The sequence below is a fragment of the Microchirus variegatus genome (genome assembly GCF_963457635.1).
Source record: "Microchirus variegatus genome assembly, chromosome: 5".
NCBI lineage: Eukaryota > Metazoa > Chordata > Actinopteri > Pleuronectiformes > Soleidae > Microchirus > Microchirus variegatus.
Window position 1 is genome coordinate 11,345,189 of NC_139806.1, and position 15,122 is coordinate 11,360,310.

A 15,122-nucleotide genomic window follows, 5' to 3' on the forward strand; every position below is an offset into this window, starting at 1 on the left:
GTTCACAGTCTGTCCTCCACCACCCTCGCTGCCTCCCGTCTCTCCTTCCCCGAGAATGGGCTCATCAAAGTTCAGTGCTTCTATGGTGAGAAAAGGTACAATTAAATGCGTAGTCATGCTGGGTCTTTTATCTTCAAAATGATGTTACCTTTAAAATAAGGCAGTAGTCACATAATCGCCTCTCAAGTGTTTTATGTGAGACACAGTGCAAAGTATCAACTCTGGAATAAAAAGCAGTGAATGATGCACGTTGACAAAACCCTCATCAGTTTATTGTCTTTCAGCAAGAAAAAGGTCAGGATCTCACATTGCTTAGCTTCACCCGAGGAGTTTCCTCAGTCCCCCAGAGGAGTTATATTTTTATAAGAGGCTTAATCACCCTCCTTTCATAAACCAACTTCGGAAATACATTTTACAGTTTCTCTGTACAGAGTATCTATTGTCCTCAAACTTGAAAAATGTGCCAAGTTCAACATGGATTCCTTTCCTCTTAAGCTATGTAGGCTGCATGTCATGAAAAAACATTCATAGCTTGAGCAATGCCACAGTTCAAGTAATGGAGGCAGGACACATCCGGACCTCTGGCAGTTCACACAAACATCGGAGGCCACATCACACTGACACCACCAAAGAGAGTGCATTTTTTTTGTGTGGCAAATGTCAACCTCTCATAACAGCATTACCTTCACCACCATCATCATCGTCGTCGTCGTCATACATTGCAACAATAGAAATACTGTTGGATTGCACTTTCTTCAAGCTTTCATTTTGTGGCATGTTTATAGAAAAAATATATATAGAATACAAAAAGCTTATACTTCTTTGAGTAACAGAATATAACATACAGTACTTCAGATTATGTTTTGATCAGCACATCAGCAGGTGTACATGAATTGCCCTCCCCTTGCCCAAATGCGTTTATCGGACAAAACAGGGATGTGGATTTGCTCACTATTAAGTGCTTTGGTCGATGGGTATAACATTGAATATACTCTTACAATGGTATTCTACAGGATGTTAATGCTACATACGTATCCACTGTATATGAATATTTATTAGGGAAAGGGGACAATTGTCAAGGTGCTCCACAGACTTTCACAATATTCACACCTGGGATTTAGCCAAGAATGGTTTGGTCCACCATGATGGAATCAGCCTGTTTACAGCACCATTTCCCTCCCCCCCAACCTCACCAATGCAGTAAGTAGTAGTAACCTAGTATATTATATCCAACATATCCATCAAGTTTTTAATAGCTGAATTAAGTTTAACTAGGTAAAAGGACATCTCTAGCAACAGTAAGTCAACTTGTAAAAGCTGAAGTCAAACAAAAGGTGCAGCACCTGACATTAGTGAGCAATTTTCTGGTCGTCAACAACATCCCCAATGAAAGCGTCCACTCTAAACAAAACAGCAATAAATGAAGTACAATTTAGTTTTTTTTTTTGAACGCTTAAACAGTCTCTTTGAAAACAAACAAACAAACAGAGTTCAAGCTGACATTCAAGTCCGGTCCCACTTCATTCTGTGAAATCTCATTCACAAAAAAACAACAAAACAAACAAACAAAAAAAAACGATAGAATCGCTGTAGTGCAAAATGTTACACTATGCACCTCGATGCAGTCGTTTTCGCAGGATACAGTAAACATGTCCTTTTGTCTCTCTGTGGGATTACATTTCTGGAGCTGCAGGCGGGAGTCCGGCTGTGTGTTTTGGAGTTTGTAAGAGTTTGTGTTCCTCTGCACGCTGAGAAGGCGAGGATGCAGCTTTGGCGTGCACTGGATGCGACAGCCGAACATCCAGGGCGTCATTGTGTTGCGCTAAAGAGTGCAGGCGATAGTGCAGGACAAGGTCTTTCAGTGAGCAGTGGACGTCATAGGGCTCAGCAAAGCCGTATCCATGTGGTGTGCTGTAGATCATGCAATGCTTCACTTCTTTATTCACACTAAACAAACAGGGGAGGGAGAAAAAAAACATTCCGTCATTGACTGCCACTCATTTTACACTATGATTAATATTCCTCTCAATAACTTCACTCCACTTTTCATAATGATACTCACACAACAGAGCAGGCGTAGCATCCCTGTTTGCTGCTTTCACGGATGAGGAACGTTCCGGGAGCTTTACCTTCGAGCATCTCCTCAGCTTGCGTCCGACTCATTTCTCCAACAAACCAACTCGTCTCGTCCTGGTGCGGCAGATTCTTCTCGTCCCCTTTCAGCACATATGTGCTGGGAGAAAAAAACAAAACAAAAAAACTATAAAAAATAATGCCTCTGTGCCATCTCTGCAGTACCAATGTAATTGGTCACATTCTTCATTCTTAGAATCCGGAGAGAATTTAATAGCACTTACTCATCGAGGCTGTCGCTCTGTATCCCCAACCAGTCGTTTATGCGTTTCTGCCGTACACCTTTGTGATTAAGCCAGCTGTGAAGACAAGTGGAAAAGAATCCTTTAATTTCTACTCATGATTTTAAGTTGCAGAAGTACATTCAGAACACGGACAATATTCTGATAAATACTTACTTCAGATACTGGTCTCTGATGTTGCGTAGCTGGATGAGATCAGGTCGCAGGCTGTTTATCTTCCTGTCCGTCTCTCTGTAGTCCTCCACCTGCGTCCTCAAGTCTTCCTCCAGATGGATTTTACTGTCGTAGATCTCCCCAAGACGACACTTCAGCTTATCGTAATTTATCAGGAAGCTACAAGGTGGAAAGTAAAGGTCATGGGTCTGGCCAGGAGTTCAAGGTGGACAAAAAAAGTCCACGCGCATTTTAAAAATTCAACTTAATTCAGAGCTGTTTGATAACATACCTCTCCAGATCTGTGTCGGCTCCCTCAAACAGATTGTTCATTTCAAACTCCTCGCCGTAGCGCTCCTGTTCACGACACTGCTCCTCGAAGATCAGCATCGTCTCGTTAAACGCCTCGATTGCAGTTCTCTTCATTTGTATTTCCTGCAACATGGCAAATAGATCCAATAAGAAAAAACTGATCCCCACTGATAATACTTTCCTATAAATCAGAGATAAACTGTCATTTTTTAGTTTTTACCTGTGAGGTCTTTGTGAAGGCTTTGTAAAGACAATCAAACTCCCTGGACTTATCTTCGTACTGACAATGAACCTCCTTCAGCTTCCGTCCGGCGACGTCAACGCTGTCTTCTTTCACCTGATGTCAAATATTACACTTCCATCAGATACATTTCATTGCGCTCTGTATTTAAATCTCTATGATTCCATCTCAAACATGTTAGAAGATAGAAGAATATTTCACCTGCTGGAAGCGGGACACGGGATAGGTGAGCATCAGATCCAGTGTGGCGTTGTATTCTACAAGCGGATGGTGCTGATAGTACAAGATGAGCTCCACCACCGACGTGAACGTCAGGGGGTCCGAGAAGCCGTATTTGCCATCGTGGTGGTAAATCTTGATCAACTTGTTGTGCCCATCTTTCCTGGAAGACAGAAATTCGATTTATTAAAAAAAATAAGTGATAAAATAAAATCAAAAACCTCACATGATAGCTATTAAATCAACAGTCGTCTCTTGGCATCTGGCGCTTACCTCAGTGTCAGTGTGAAGTCTCCTTGCAGCTTTGTGGATGCGTCACGCACTATAAAGGAGCCGTCAGGTGTGTCTCGGAGCTTCTCGTTGACCTCATCCCTAAGATTAAAAAAAAAACATAGGTTATCTAACAATATATATTTAAAAAAAACACTTTCTTATCAGTCTGCTGCTTTAAAACACATGACTTTGAAAGATTTATTTACCTGGTGACGTCTCCCCAGTACCATTCAGCATCGTGTAGTGAATATTCAGGCGTCGAAGGGCAGTTGTTGTTGTTCATGGTGGAAGACAAAGGCTTTGAGGACCTGGGAGGGAGAGCTGCGAGCAGGAAAAAAGGAGGACAGAATGATAAGAAAGCCATTTTTAAAAAAAATGATAGTTGAGATAATGAAGATGATCTAGTGGAGTATTGTATCTGGTGTCATTTCTCTGTATAACCCCCTCCTCCCCAGCACACACGCTCTGTCACACCTACGCTTGATGGAGCCTGTCAAGTTATAGGGACAAGCCCAGACATGTTTCTGAGAGATCACTTGACAAGTAATTACCAATGATGTGAAGTGTTGTCAGCACTAAATAAAGGAAACGTGGTAGTAACTGCTTTCTGCGGTGAACACCTATTTTAATGAGACTAAATATTCCCATTATTAGGTGTTTGAGTGGCTGTGACAAAGTAGAGAAAGTCCAGGTTATAATCCGTGGCATAAAGAAGGATCACATTGACTATAAATTGTGTTTTTGAACCATTTGGACCACGCCTCCCTTCTTAAAATCATTGCCCACTTGCAGCTTCTCATAAGTTTTCCATCAGCCACTGAAGTCAAAGAAAATATGCGAGTCTGGCCAAAAGGACTAAGCGTTTTCCTAAAAATGAAAAAGGAGGGCAAACCGCATCAAGAGGAGGTGAAGGGCGATATATTTCACTGCAGGACAAAAGTGCCTTTCATGAGCCAGTGCGAGTGAATACAAGAGCACCTCAGAGAGGAGAAAATGTGGCTCTCTCTCTCTCTCCCACCATCCGCTCTCCTCTTTTTTTTCTGACCTTAAAATAAACAAAAGGCAGGTGTAGCAGCACAGTGGCAGGCACAAAAACGAAAAAGCTGCGGTTCCTGAGCTCAGCAAAAAAAAATAAAAAATTAAACCTGCACACCTTCCCCTCTCGGTGTGCTGCCAAGAAACTCTCAACTGGCGACGTCCAACGCGCACTTTGCGCATACCAGCGCAGACAAGAGCCATGTATGCAAATGATGGATAACATTTTTTTTTTACATATAGTGTGTTGTGTAAACAGTGCATTGTGTGTGGGCATACATGTTTCAATTTATATAATCTACACGTGTGTGTTGTAATAACACACTGTAGTTAATCAATAGCAACTTTGCAGCGCTTCATGTCCGTGTTGTAATTGACTTTGTGACAGGCCCTGTAGTAACACACACCGTGTGTGACAACAGTGTAATAACGGCCGCGGTCAGATGACAAATGTCAATAATAAAAAAAAAACAACAACCGAGTGTTGCCGAAGTTGAAGTCATGAGACGAGCTCGTCTCGTCTGCTCGCCTCTAGCCTACTTCCAGAGCTAGCGCACAAATTAAGCACGGTTGGCTGCGGAGGAGAACAAAGCGCTCGTTTCATGCGGCGCTAATTAACGCAGCCTCGGCTCTGTTTCTCTCAAAAAGTGCCCGTGTCCCCGCTTCCAAAAGCCCCGCATTGGCTTCAGTCCTGCTCCTCCGTGAGGAGGTGCTTCAGCCGCTCGGTGCGTTTCTGTCTGTGAGTTTTGTCATCTGCGCCCGGGACAAAAGAAAAGAGGCAAAGCCACTGCGCCTGATTCCACAGAAAGGTATTACGTAATTGGCAAGTGAATTGCGCTATGCATGCCTGGGCAATGCCAGTGGGGGAGCGCAGCGCCGAGGACCTCTCCATTAGTATCACAGACAGTTCATAAGATGACACCAGCAGCAAATATGTATTTTAAAAAACAACAACAACACAGGGAATAATTGTTAAATTCTAAAGTAAAGCAGATTCCGTGCCCCGCAGAACAGACAATGGCTGCGTTTAACCCTAACTTACCTGGTGGCGCTTGATCCATTTCGATGTAGAATAAGCCTTCAGGAGGAAACACCATTCCTGTTTCACAAGAGTATTCCAGGTTGATGTCGTTGTCTTTGCGCACAAAATAAAAAAAAAAACACGTAACAATGCACGTATGTTACATGGACCTAATGTAGGCTGTTCGGGTGCATCCGCAGACGCCACGTCCTACATAGATCTGGACAAAGAGCAAAATCCTTCAAATCCGAGTCCAGAAAAAATCCCAGTGTCCAAATGTTTCCCCTCAACATAGCCTGTGGAACTGGGGATTGTAAAGACTGTTTTTCCTCCTCCAGACGCATCGATTGTCAGTACGTGTATTGTCTCTGTGCACTGGAGCTCTACTTTACTTCATCTCGGAAGTAGAGCGACTTTAAAGGGCTGTTCTCTCATCATCTTGGTACAGTCCAACCTGCTGCTACAGTAGAGGGGGGGTGTTCTTTTTCCTCCTCTTGGATTATTTGTCATGTAAAGCACACCCAGACAACTTTAAATCACATATGTGAACACTAGACAGCATGTATCTGTTTAATATGTGAAATAATCATTTACTTTTGTTCTTTTTCACGTACAGTTGTGTCGCGTCTCTTACATCAGACACCCCCTAACTTCTAATGGTACGCTCCGGTTCGTTTCATTCAACTCTCTTCTGGCTGTACAGTAATAGCAGAAAAATTCCGTGAATGGAAAAGAAAAACCTAGTCTATTAACTTGAACCATAAAAAAACAACATGATCTCGCTGTATGCTGTACATGGCTTTATAATGATAATAATATAATAATAATAGAAAAAAGAGGTAAAGCATGTCCCTGCCATTTCTGTTGTGCCGTAGAGTGACTAGGTTGCAATAAAATGACATCATGCTTTATGTTTTATGGTAATTAAACTGTGTTCAGGTGTTTGGCACCCAGAACGCACCAGGCATAGACTCTTTTGTTTGAGAGGCAACAAAGTAGCCTGCCGAGTTGGCAAGTGTGTATTAAATTCTTGTTGAGCTTGTCGAACATGTTTAGCAACAAAAATGACATCTTGACTGTCACCACTCATAATTATTGCAGCGCTGAGATCATCGGGTTAAGACACAATAGGCAATAGCAGGTGTGTTAACACCTGTACACTCATCAGCGCCTCGGAGAGATGAATGTAGGGCAGAAAGAAATGTTTATTTAATGGCGTTTCCATCCGAATGTGCTGGAAATGGCCACAAGAGGAGCATTTTTTCCCCTCTTATATGCTCATGCCGGTTGAATACATGCATCATTGTTAGATCTTGAGACAGGATGGCATTGTGCTGTAAATTTAAACAACCAAAGGCTCCTCCACCAGCTCACATTTGTGGCTGCAGGGAGAGTGAAACAAGGCCTGCATGGTCAGAGGTCTGTCTCTGTTGGTGTCCAAGCGTTTATGGCTGCTCCCCTTTTGACCCAAGGACAGGGAGTCAGGAGATGTAATTGCCTCCAGCATTCCTTTTTCCCATCAGTAAGACGAGTCTTTCCTGCATGAAAAGTACTTTGGTAACTGCTACAATGGAGCGAACTATGGCAAGAGAGCAAAAGGATTGTGATTGCGTGTTTCCACCGAGGAAACGGTTTGGTTCCGTATGGTACGATGTGGATTTGTTTGCGTTTCCATTAGGAATAGTACCAAAATAAACGGGCCCAACCATTCCATTTTTCTGTACTCTTCCCTTGAGTGCCAGAGTAATTGTACGGTACAGTTCAACTGAAGTCTATTTTCACACAAAGTTTGACTTTGTCTTTTTGAAACAAACAGCCACAAACTGAAAGTCCTCCATTGTTGTTGTTGTTGTTACGTTCGATGACGTTGTTCACTGTCGGAGCACCGGAACAATGTCGCGATACGTATCTAGCTGGCGTGGCCATCCGGCACAGTGTACACCCCGCTTACCGAGTAAAGATACTGTTCTATGTCGAAACCCAAGCCTGACCGAGGGCTTTACTATTCTAAACTGTCCCGCACTGTACCAAACTGAACTGCACCATGATGGAAACACAACATTAGTGTTCAGCTGTGTGTGTGGGTAGTTTCAGAAATCACTAAAGATGCAATTTTAGCACTTTTAGGTCTCTTTTAGGCATGACATCTAACCCTTACCCGTCTGGTGCTTTTCATGCGTCTGTACCTTAAGAAGCCTATAGAGGCCTGTCACGACATGTCACTTGGCCCAAGCTAATCTTGCCCTCTCCCCTCCCCTGGTGTCAGACGAGCACAGAATCTGACCCCCCCCCCCCCCTTTAACTTCTTGGTACGACCACTGTGACACATTTCACCGCCACCTCCACTGTCTTGAAACACAACAGCGTCATGTCAGGGCTCCAGACATGTTAGTGTGCGGGGGTATAGCATGGCACTGGCATGTTGAGCTCCAATCTCCTGGCTTTGTTTCGGGGATGAGTTGTCTACATGATCTGCATTTGGACAAAGCTGATATGTTTGGGGTATGCCACGTATTTTCTAGTGTGCCCCGAGTGAGCTGGGTGCATGTAGTGGCCTGAGCATGGGAGGGTTCGACTTGCAGGATAAGCTTGTAGGCTCTGCACCCCAGATCCAGGCAGTCCTGATGGGATCAGTGTAGGCTAATCGTAAGATTAACAGGATAGGCTTATATTGAAGGCCTGCCAGCTGCCTGCTTGCTGATGTGACTCATCTTGATATCCACCAGCAGAGAGCTGAGAAACTCTGCATAAGTTTTAAAACAATCAACAGATTATTTAGCGCAGGTTCCTCTGCACTAGATGCAGATAACAGTTAAACTCCAATTCTGGCACTTAAATTAATCAGAATTACACTCTATACATTGTTAATGTGGGAAAATGGACTATTCTAGCTGAAAACGTCTGGTTTTTGTACATAGGTGTAGAGAGGCCCATTTCCAGCAACCATTTCTCCAGTGTTGTAATGGTACATTGTGTTTGCTAATCACGTTAGAAGGCTATTTGATGATTAGCAAAGAAAACAAAGTTTGAAGGGCAAAATTATTATTTTGAATAAAAATCATTATTTCTAATCTTGTCAATGTCTTGACTATCTATTCATTTTGCAGCTCTTTTGATGAATAGAAGTGTGAGCTTTAATGGAAAACACAAACAAATTGTATAGGTGACCCCAAACTTTTGAACAGTAGTGTACATGGTTTAGTTATTAGTGTGGATCATTTTGTTCTGCATTAACTCAGTGATCAAATAATGGAAAGAATATGAGTCCCCATATTTAAGAGGGTACATTACAGGCCTCCCGCTGTCTCTCACTCAGCCACATGGGCAGTATTTGTAGAATCAGCCATATAAATTGTCTACCAGCGAGTAAAATCTTAGTTTTGACACAGATCTATAACTGTGATCTGTGTCAAGGGATATTATTCATCTGTTGTTTTCATATTGCCTGTGCGTTGCGATGTAGGGCACACTTTTATCAGGCTCTGTTTTGTTTGTTGTACAAAAAAAAAGACCCAGAGACACAACACAGAGAAAACCATGTCAGGGATTAGTTTAGTTCACGTGTAGTTCATGTGGGTATCTGTGTCATGGTCTCACATTGTATCCGTGGGTGAACTGCACATCTTTGAAAATCTTCAGCCCTGTAGTGTGCTACTATTCACGGCCATTGAAGGAATGCAAAATGGTCTTGGCAGGACGTTCAACATTCACCATGGAGAGACTGTGGGGTTTCCCTGATCAGTGGCCAGAACCAGCACACAAAGCATGCAGTAAGTTCTGCCAGAGGCAACTTGACTGTGGGCAGAGTGTAGGGCGGCTATGGTCTGGCCCCCAGGACCCTGCCATTGTGGAAATGTAAGTGGGGACAGTGTCTGAACGGCTTGAGTTGGAGCAGAAAACTTTGGATGACCAAAACTATGAGCTTCAAATAGCTGGGCCCTGGGAAACATAGCTTGTTCTTTTAAGGAGGTCAAAGAGTGGCCAAAAGTTGAAAAAAAAAAAACAGAAACCAATGTTTGGTGGAGGGAATGTCAAATTGGAGGCTGCTGTTACTATAGACATCAGCAAAACTGACATACTGTTTTTCCATACACTCCGGGGTTTGTCTGTCTGACTAGTCTGGACGTGTCCACCTCTTTATGTGTCCACCTGGTGGTCATGTATACCACTCATCATCTGTCACTGCGTTCTGCCAGGGCCTAATCTCACTAACAGAGGTGACAACTGTGGTACTTGTGGCATGCCACCGCACAGCGTCTACCAGCTAAGTGTCTGGGTTGTGATGGAGATGATGAGCCTGTGGTATGACCGGCCCGTGTCTCTCCAGAGGCCCTCGCGACCTCTCTGCTTAAGTGGAGAGCCAAAATAAAGACCTGACCATGAAGAGAGGAAGCAGAATATATCCACAAAATGTTGCCGGCTTTTCAGGCCTTGTATCATGAACTCAGAGCAGGTTGTAGAGATGTGACTAACAAGTGTTACATTGTTTTAAATAAGCTGCTTATTTTCTTGTATTGATTAATAATTTAACGTTTTAAATGTGAGGATTAGGGAAAACATGGTCGTTTTTTGAAATGTGGTTGTATGAGTTAAGGCCATATTATACTTCTCAGACTGCGTAATGCGTTATCCGACTGCATAACCACGGAGACCCCTCAAGCCTTCATAGTTCTCCGTCGTGGTGCCGGATACGCACTGCAATTTCCCGCCTGATCAGTAGGGGTCGCTACGCAAGGTTGTTGTGCTTTTGGCTACAGTGAGCAATGGTGTCCGAGAGAGAAAGACTGTTGTTGTTGTTGCAGCAGAAAAACATTGAAACAGTGGCCGTTTCTCACTTTTCTGTGTCATGGAACGCAGTTTGGTGGTGTGTGTATTAAGAAATGACGTATTTATAGTTTGGCAGCGACGTTGTCAGCGGTGATCAGCTCCGACTCTGTGGATGCTCGGTGCGCACTGTGGCGCACACAGAGCAGCGATATCTCGGCCTGTCCTGAAGACCAATTGTAGCCCTTGCCGTCTCCGTTGTCCCTTGACGGAGTGACGGACACTTAAAAGCAGTCTGAGACGACGCAGCGGCTCTCCGACAGGCTATCCGTAGGACTCTGCGTAACCTACGTAGAGCACTTTACGCAGGACTATAAATAGGGCTTTACTCACACATTCTCTCTCGTAAAACACATTTTAGCCAGTTAACAAAGGCCTCACCAAATGAGAATATTTGACTGCTGAAGTCTACAGTATCCTAATAATATATTTTCTGCTTTTTCTTACCAGAAGACGGTGTTTTCTGACTGGAAAGTGAATTTTGTCTCCCGTACAAAAGTACATCGAGGAAATCATAAGGTCGCACAGACACAGAAGCTGCTGGTTTATGGCTGTATTGTTTAGTAAGTCACAGAATAACATATTTCAAAGTACTAATGGAGGCAGCCGTGGATTAACAACTCCTGTGTGCTGTGATGCACAAAGTGTTGATTTTCTCTTGGTGTTCGGAGTATGCACAAACTTCAGTTTCCATTTGTAAAGGAGAGCCTAATGACGAGATAAAGATATCATAGACTTAGGCAAGCGCAGAATTATGTCTCTGAACCACCCCTCGAAAAGCCCTAAAATGGCATCCTCACATTGCTTTGTTTGATCCAACAGTGCTGACCGCAATTCAATTGATTATTTTGATAGTACATGAAAAACTGTATTTATGCTTAATAAATTATATAAACCATTTATTAGGTTGTTGAAGTTGTACTTATCAGCAGCGGTTGTGAAAACAAACAGTGCATTGTGCCTGATGCAGTCAGACCTAACGGGCTCACAAATAGAAAAGTCATATTGTAGTCAGCTACGTGACTTCTGCGTTACATCCTGTCAACTCAGTCTCTTTTCAGAGGAGTCATGTGTGTCAGTGAGCAATGGGTTCACAGCTTGAAGCTCAGTGAAGTTAAGCCAGCTCTCTCTTTCACACACACACAGACACACAGACACACAGAGACACACGCACACACACGCACACACACGCACACACACGCGCACACGACCTCAGGCTTCATGCAAAACAAAACTGAGACGCCGAGACCTCTTTCAAGCCTCTCTGCAACTGCCCCCTTTATATAAAAAGGACACTACTTTCCTCAGCTCCACAGCCATCACATCAGCACTATAACTCTATTAGGCACAGCTTCAGGACACACTAAGCAACCCATACTCCACAATGGCATCATTGTCAGTGGGGATTGCAGCCATTGTCGTTCATGCTACAGGATTTATTCTCCTCCTCCCATATTGTGACCTTCACCTCCGACCCTGCCTGCCTTCTCACATGCTCCGGGACCGAGAAGCTTTATGCCTTCTAGGTCTTGAATGCTCCCTTACAATGACCCGAGCTTGCTAAGTGGCTTCTTTCCACGGCACCGGTGATGGGACGATTCAGGTTAGTGTCAGTGTGGGGAGGGTAGTGGTTGTGGGGTGTCAGAGTATGGAGTTGTGGTTGGACTGATTGACCCTTGGAAAAGGTCAAATGGAAGGCATGAGAGGAGAGGAGCTGACTAAATGGCCCTTTTCTCTTCTTTTTTCTCCCCCTGGCCCGGGCAGAGATTCTGTATGGTTATTTATGAGTGTGTGGGAGAGCAAGTGGGGCTGAGGTGAAACCCACCAGCCCTTTTTGTTGCAAGGGTTGGGCTGAGGTGCCTGTCATTGGTTCGGTTCTGTCATATATACATGAGCATGCACACACACACACAGACACACGCACACGTAAGCACTCACAAACTATTAAGAACCCCTCCCAGAGCTGCAAGGACAGAGGAGAGGACTCTGTTGCGAGGCAGATTTGGAAAACGAGGTGTGCTTCACACAAAAGCTGTCAGCAGTTTGATAGATGCCTCTTAGTCATCTAAACCCCGTCAAACTTTGGAAACTGGAACCCTTATTGAAACATAGTTGTTTAAAGCTACTGTAATATGAGAGGGAATATTTGGAACTCTTATGCTTCCTGTTATATATATTAAATGTATTGTACTTATTAAGTACCGTTTTATTTGTTAAAGTTGATATTGCGCATGATATAAAAGCATTAATAATCACACAAAAACACTGTCACATTGTCTGCACGGATATAGAATGATATAATATATGATGGATGAAATTGTCATGAGTCACATATTCTGCATGAATTTGATATTCTCGAGAATAAATTAGCTGTGCCTTCCCAGAACTGCATGAATTTACACGCCACTTCTCTCCCTGACGAAGTTAAATTGGTCTTGAATTTCACACTAAAGTCAAATGGTCATGATGTCATGGTTTGAGGACAGAATGACTTGGTTTGTCTGTTGACTGAGAAGGCCTATTCTTGCATGTTTGGGTGGGAGCATAGCATATAATTGCAGAGCGGGATAGCATGAGGGGATGGGGAAGGGAGAGAGTTAGCACGCAACATGAGTTTTGGCTCAAACTTGCTGCTGTGGGTGCCAAACTTGTCCAGAGGGCTGCTGTGTATATCTGTGCACCAGGCCAGTGCTGCTCTACCAAGAGGCTTGCACTGTTCCAAGACACATCTTTCATTTGCACACGCTGAATAGCTTAGGTAAGCCCAAGGCAGTTTGGATTGAGGACAGATCTGGCTTTTTGGACTTTTTGGCTGTGGAGCGGTTGCCTGGCTGTATGAATGTGTTTGTGTGCTCATGTTTTTGTGTCTGGATATTTTCTGGATGTGCAATATTCTTTCTGTGTGTCCCTTCCCAGTGAGAAGCGTTGCGTTGTTTAGTTGTCAAGGGAGCAACCAAACCGCTGTACACGTGTTGCAGCCATTTGAGGATTACACTGATCCAAAAAAACTGACAGTAAAAGAACAGAATGGAAAGCTTTGTTGGCCTTTTCATACCCTCTCAGTGGGAGGTAGAAAGGCAAGACCTCCAGACCTGGGATAGCAGTGGTGGGTGTTAATGGGGGTTGGGGGGTGGTGGATGGTGGTGGGGACTCTCAACTGCCAACCAGATGGACAACCAAGTGCCGTGTATTTAGAGAGATCATAAGGGATAACCTTGCAAAGACAGATTGACATTTTGCTGACAAAACAAACCACCCCTGTCCCCCGTGCAAGAAGACCCCGTCCCCTTTCTTGCCCACATACACACACATGCACGCTCTTCATCTATGGGGGTATACTAATACTCAAAGTGGTATTTGCTTACACAGGTCTTAAAGAAGTTATTTCAGCAAGCGTTAAGCACTCTGCGAGGAGCCATAACAATAGGAGGATAGCACAAAAGAATTCAGGATTATACAACTCCTGCGCAAACAATAGCAGCGTCGATGACCTGCGCGGATTAGAAATCCTTGAGCTACGGAGGGAGTGAGTAAACTCATTTTCTGCGTCATGCATTGGGATTTACCTTGGTGCTTTAAGGACATAGGTTGAGATGACAGTCTAAAAGGTTAAGAACGTCATGCATCATCTCGTTGCCTTAACGCCGTGTCCTCGTATCAACTACTTTATTTATTTATTTAAATTGAACATTTCAGCACACGTAATAATTCACCAAGATTAAGGGCAAAATGAAAAAAAAAAGGGTCACAAGAACAAAACATTCCCTGGTGCGACAGAAAAGTATAAATGAAATGATCGAGAGTCGTCCTGTTCTTTGAAATCTCTAATCTTCTCTGCAACAGATTGAATACACTCACATGGGTGATTAATGGCACATAAACTTTCACATGTGCACACACACACACACACACACACCACTAATTTACTTTATTAAAACAACTTGTACCAATGCTGGATTCCAAAATACTGATTACGACTCAACTGTAAAACTGCTGACTGCAAAGGCCGAAATTGTCACAGTGACTTAAAAAAAAAAAAAATGTGACACACGCTGCTTATCTTATCAGATTATTGTTGTTTGTGGTCATATTTTTTAAGCGACTTCATGACAGATCGGTTAAAAAATAGAATATCATAAAGCTACATTAATCAACGAGCATGCTATAATTAAATTGTCCCAGGAAACTTTATTTTATTGGAGCCTGGCACAATTTAACAAAGTAATTAGAGGAAGTCGGTTAAGAAAGTCCAATTTTCTCACCCTTTTTACAGCCTACTTTGTGTTTTTATGCCCCACCACAATGGCACATAGTACATGTGTGGGACACCAGACATCTGTGAGTGTGTCTGTGTCGACGCAGTTTTGTGAACATAGTTTTACCCAGTAGAGGTGTGGATTTGAATAGATTTTAGCTGTAGTTATTAAAGAGGCTCGTCATTTACTTCCATAAAGTTCTATTAAGTTTTAGGAGCAATAGGAGACGGATGAAATCGGGCTAAGCGTTGGCTGTTTTTAGCTTTATTTTCAGCATTCTCGTAATGACAAGCTGCAAAGAAAGTATAATGTTTTCCATGATCGTCCTTTCATTTTAGGGCATTTTGCATAAACTATTGGTCTGATGATGCTGATGTCTGGAAAGTCATTGGATGTCTGCACCACATTTAGTG

The 15,122-nt window shown here is 43.2% G+C and overlaps 1 protein-coding gene across 1 annotated transcript; it reads right to left on the bottom strand.

The window, feature by feature from the left end:
• Nucleotides 1–265: 265 nt before the first annotated feature.
• Nucleotides 266–5,976, bottom strand: LOC310927729 (phosphatidylinositol 3-kinase regulatory subunit gamma-like). Its single transcript, XM_083890109.1, has 10 exons — nt 5,651–5,976; nt 3,780–3,894; nt 3,574–3,672; nt 3,283–3,463; nt 3,061–3,177; nt 2,821–2,963; nt 2,532–2,708; nt 2,358–2,432; nt 2,063–2,233; nt 266–1,947 (listed from the first exon to the last, which is right to left on the bottom strand). The coding sequence occupies exons 1-10, from the start codon at nt 5,703–5,705 to the stop codon at nt 1,674–1,676; spliced, it is 1,407 nt and encodes a 468-aa protein (XP_083746235.1). The 5' UTR covers nt 5,706–5,976; the 3' UTR covers nt 266–1,673.
• Between the last annotated feature and the right edge of the window lie 9,146 nt (nt 5,977–15,122).

Bases quoted from the DNA above. Each gene is read 5' to 3' on its own strand.
- LOC310927729 (XM_083890109.1), bottom strand. From the start codon at position 5,705: ATGGTGTTTCCTCCTGAAGGCTTATTCTACATCGAAATGGATCAAGCG. The intron at 3,895-5,650 runs GTAAGTTAGGGT...TCCTGCTCGCAG, and splicing joins AATGGATCAAGCGCCACCAG to CTCTCCCTCCCAGGTCCTCA. The intron at 3,673-3,779 runs GTAAATAAATCT...TTTTAATCTTAG, and splicing joins TACTGGGGAGACGTCACCAG to GGATGAGGTCAACGAGAAGC.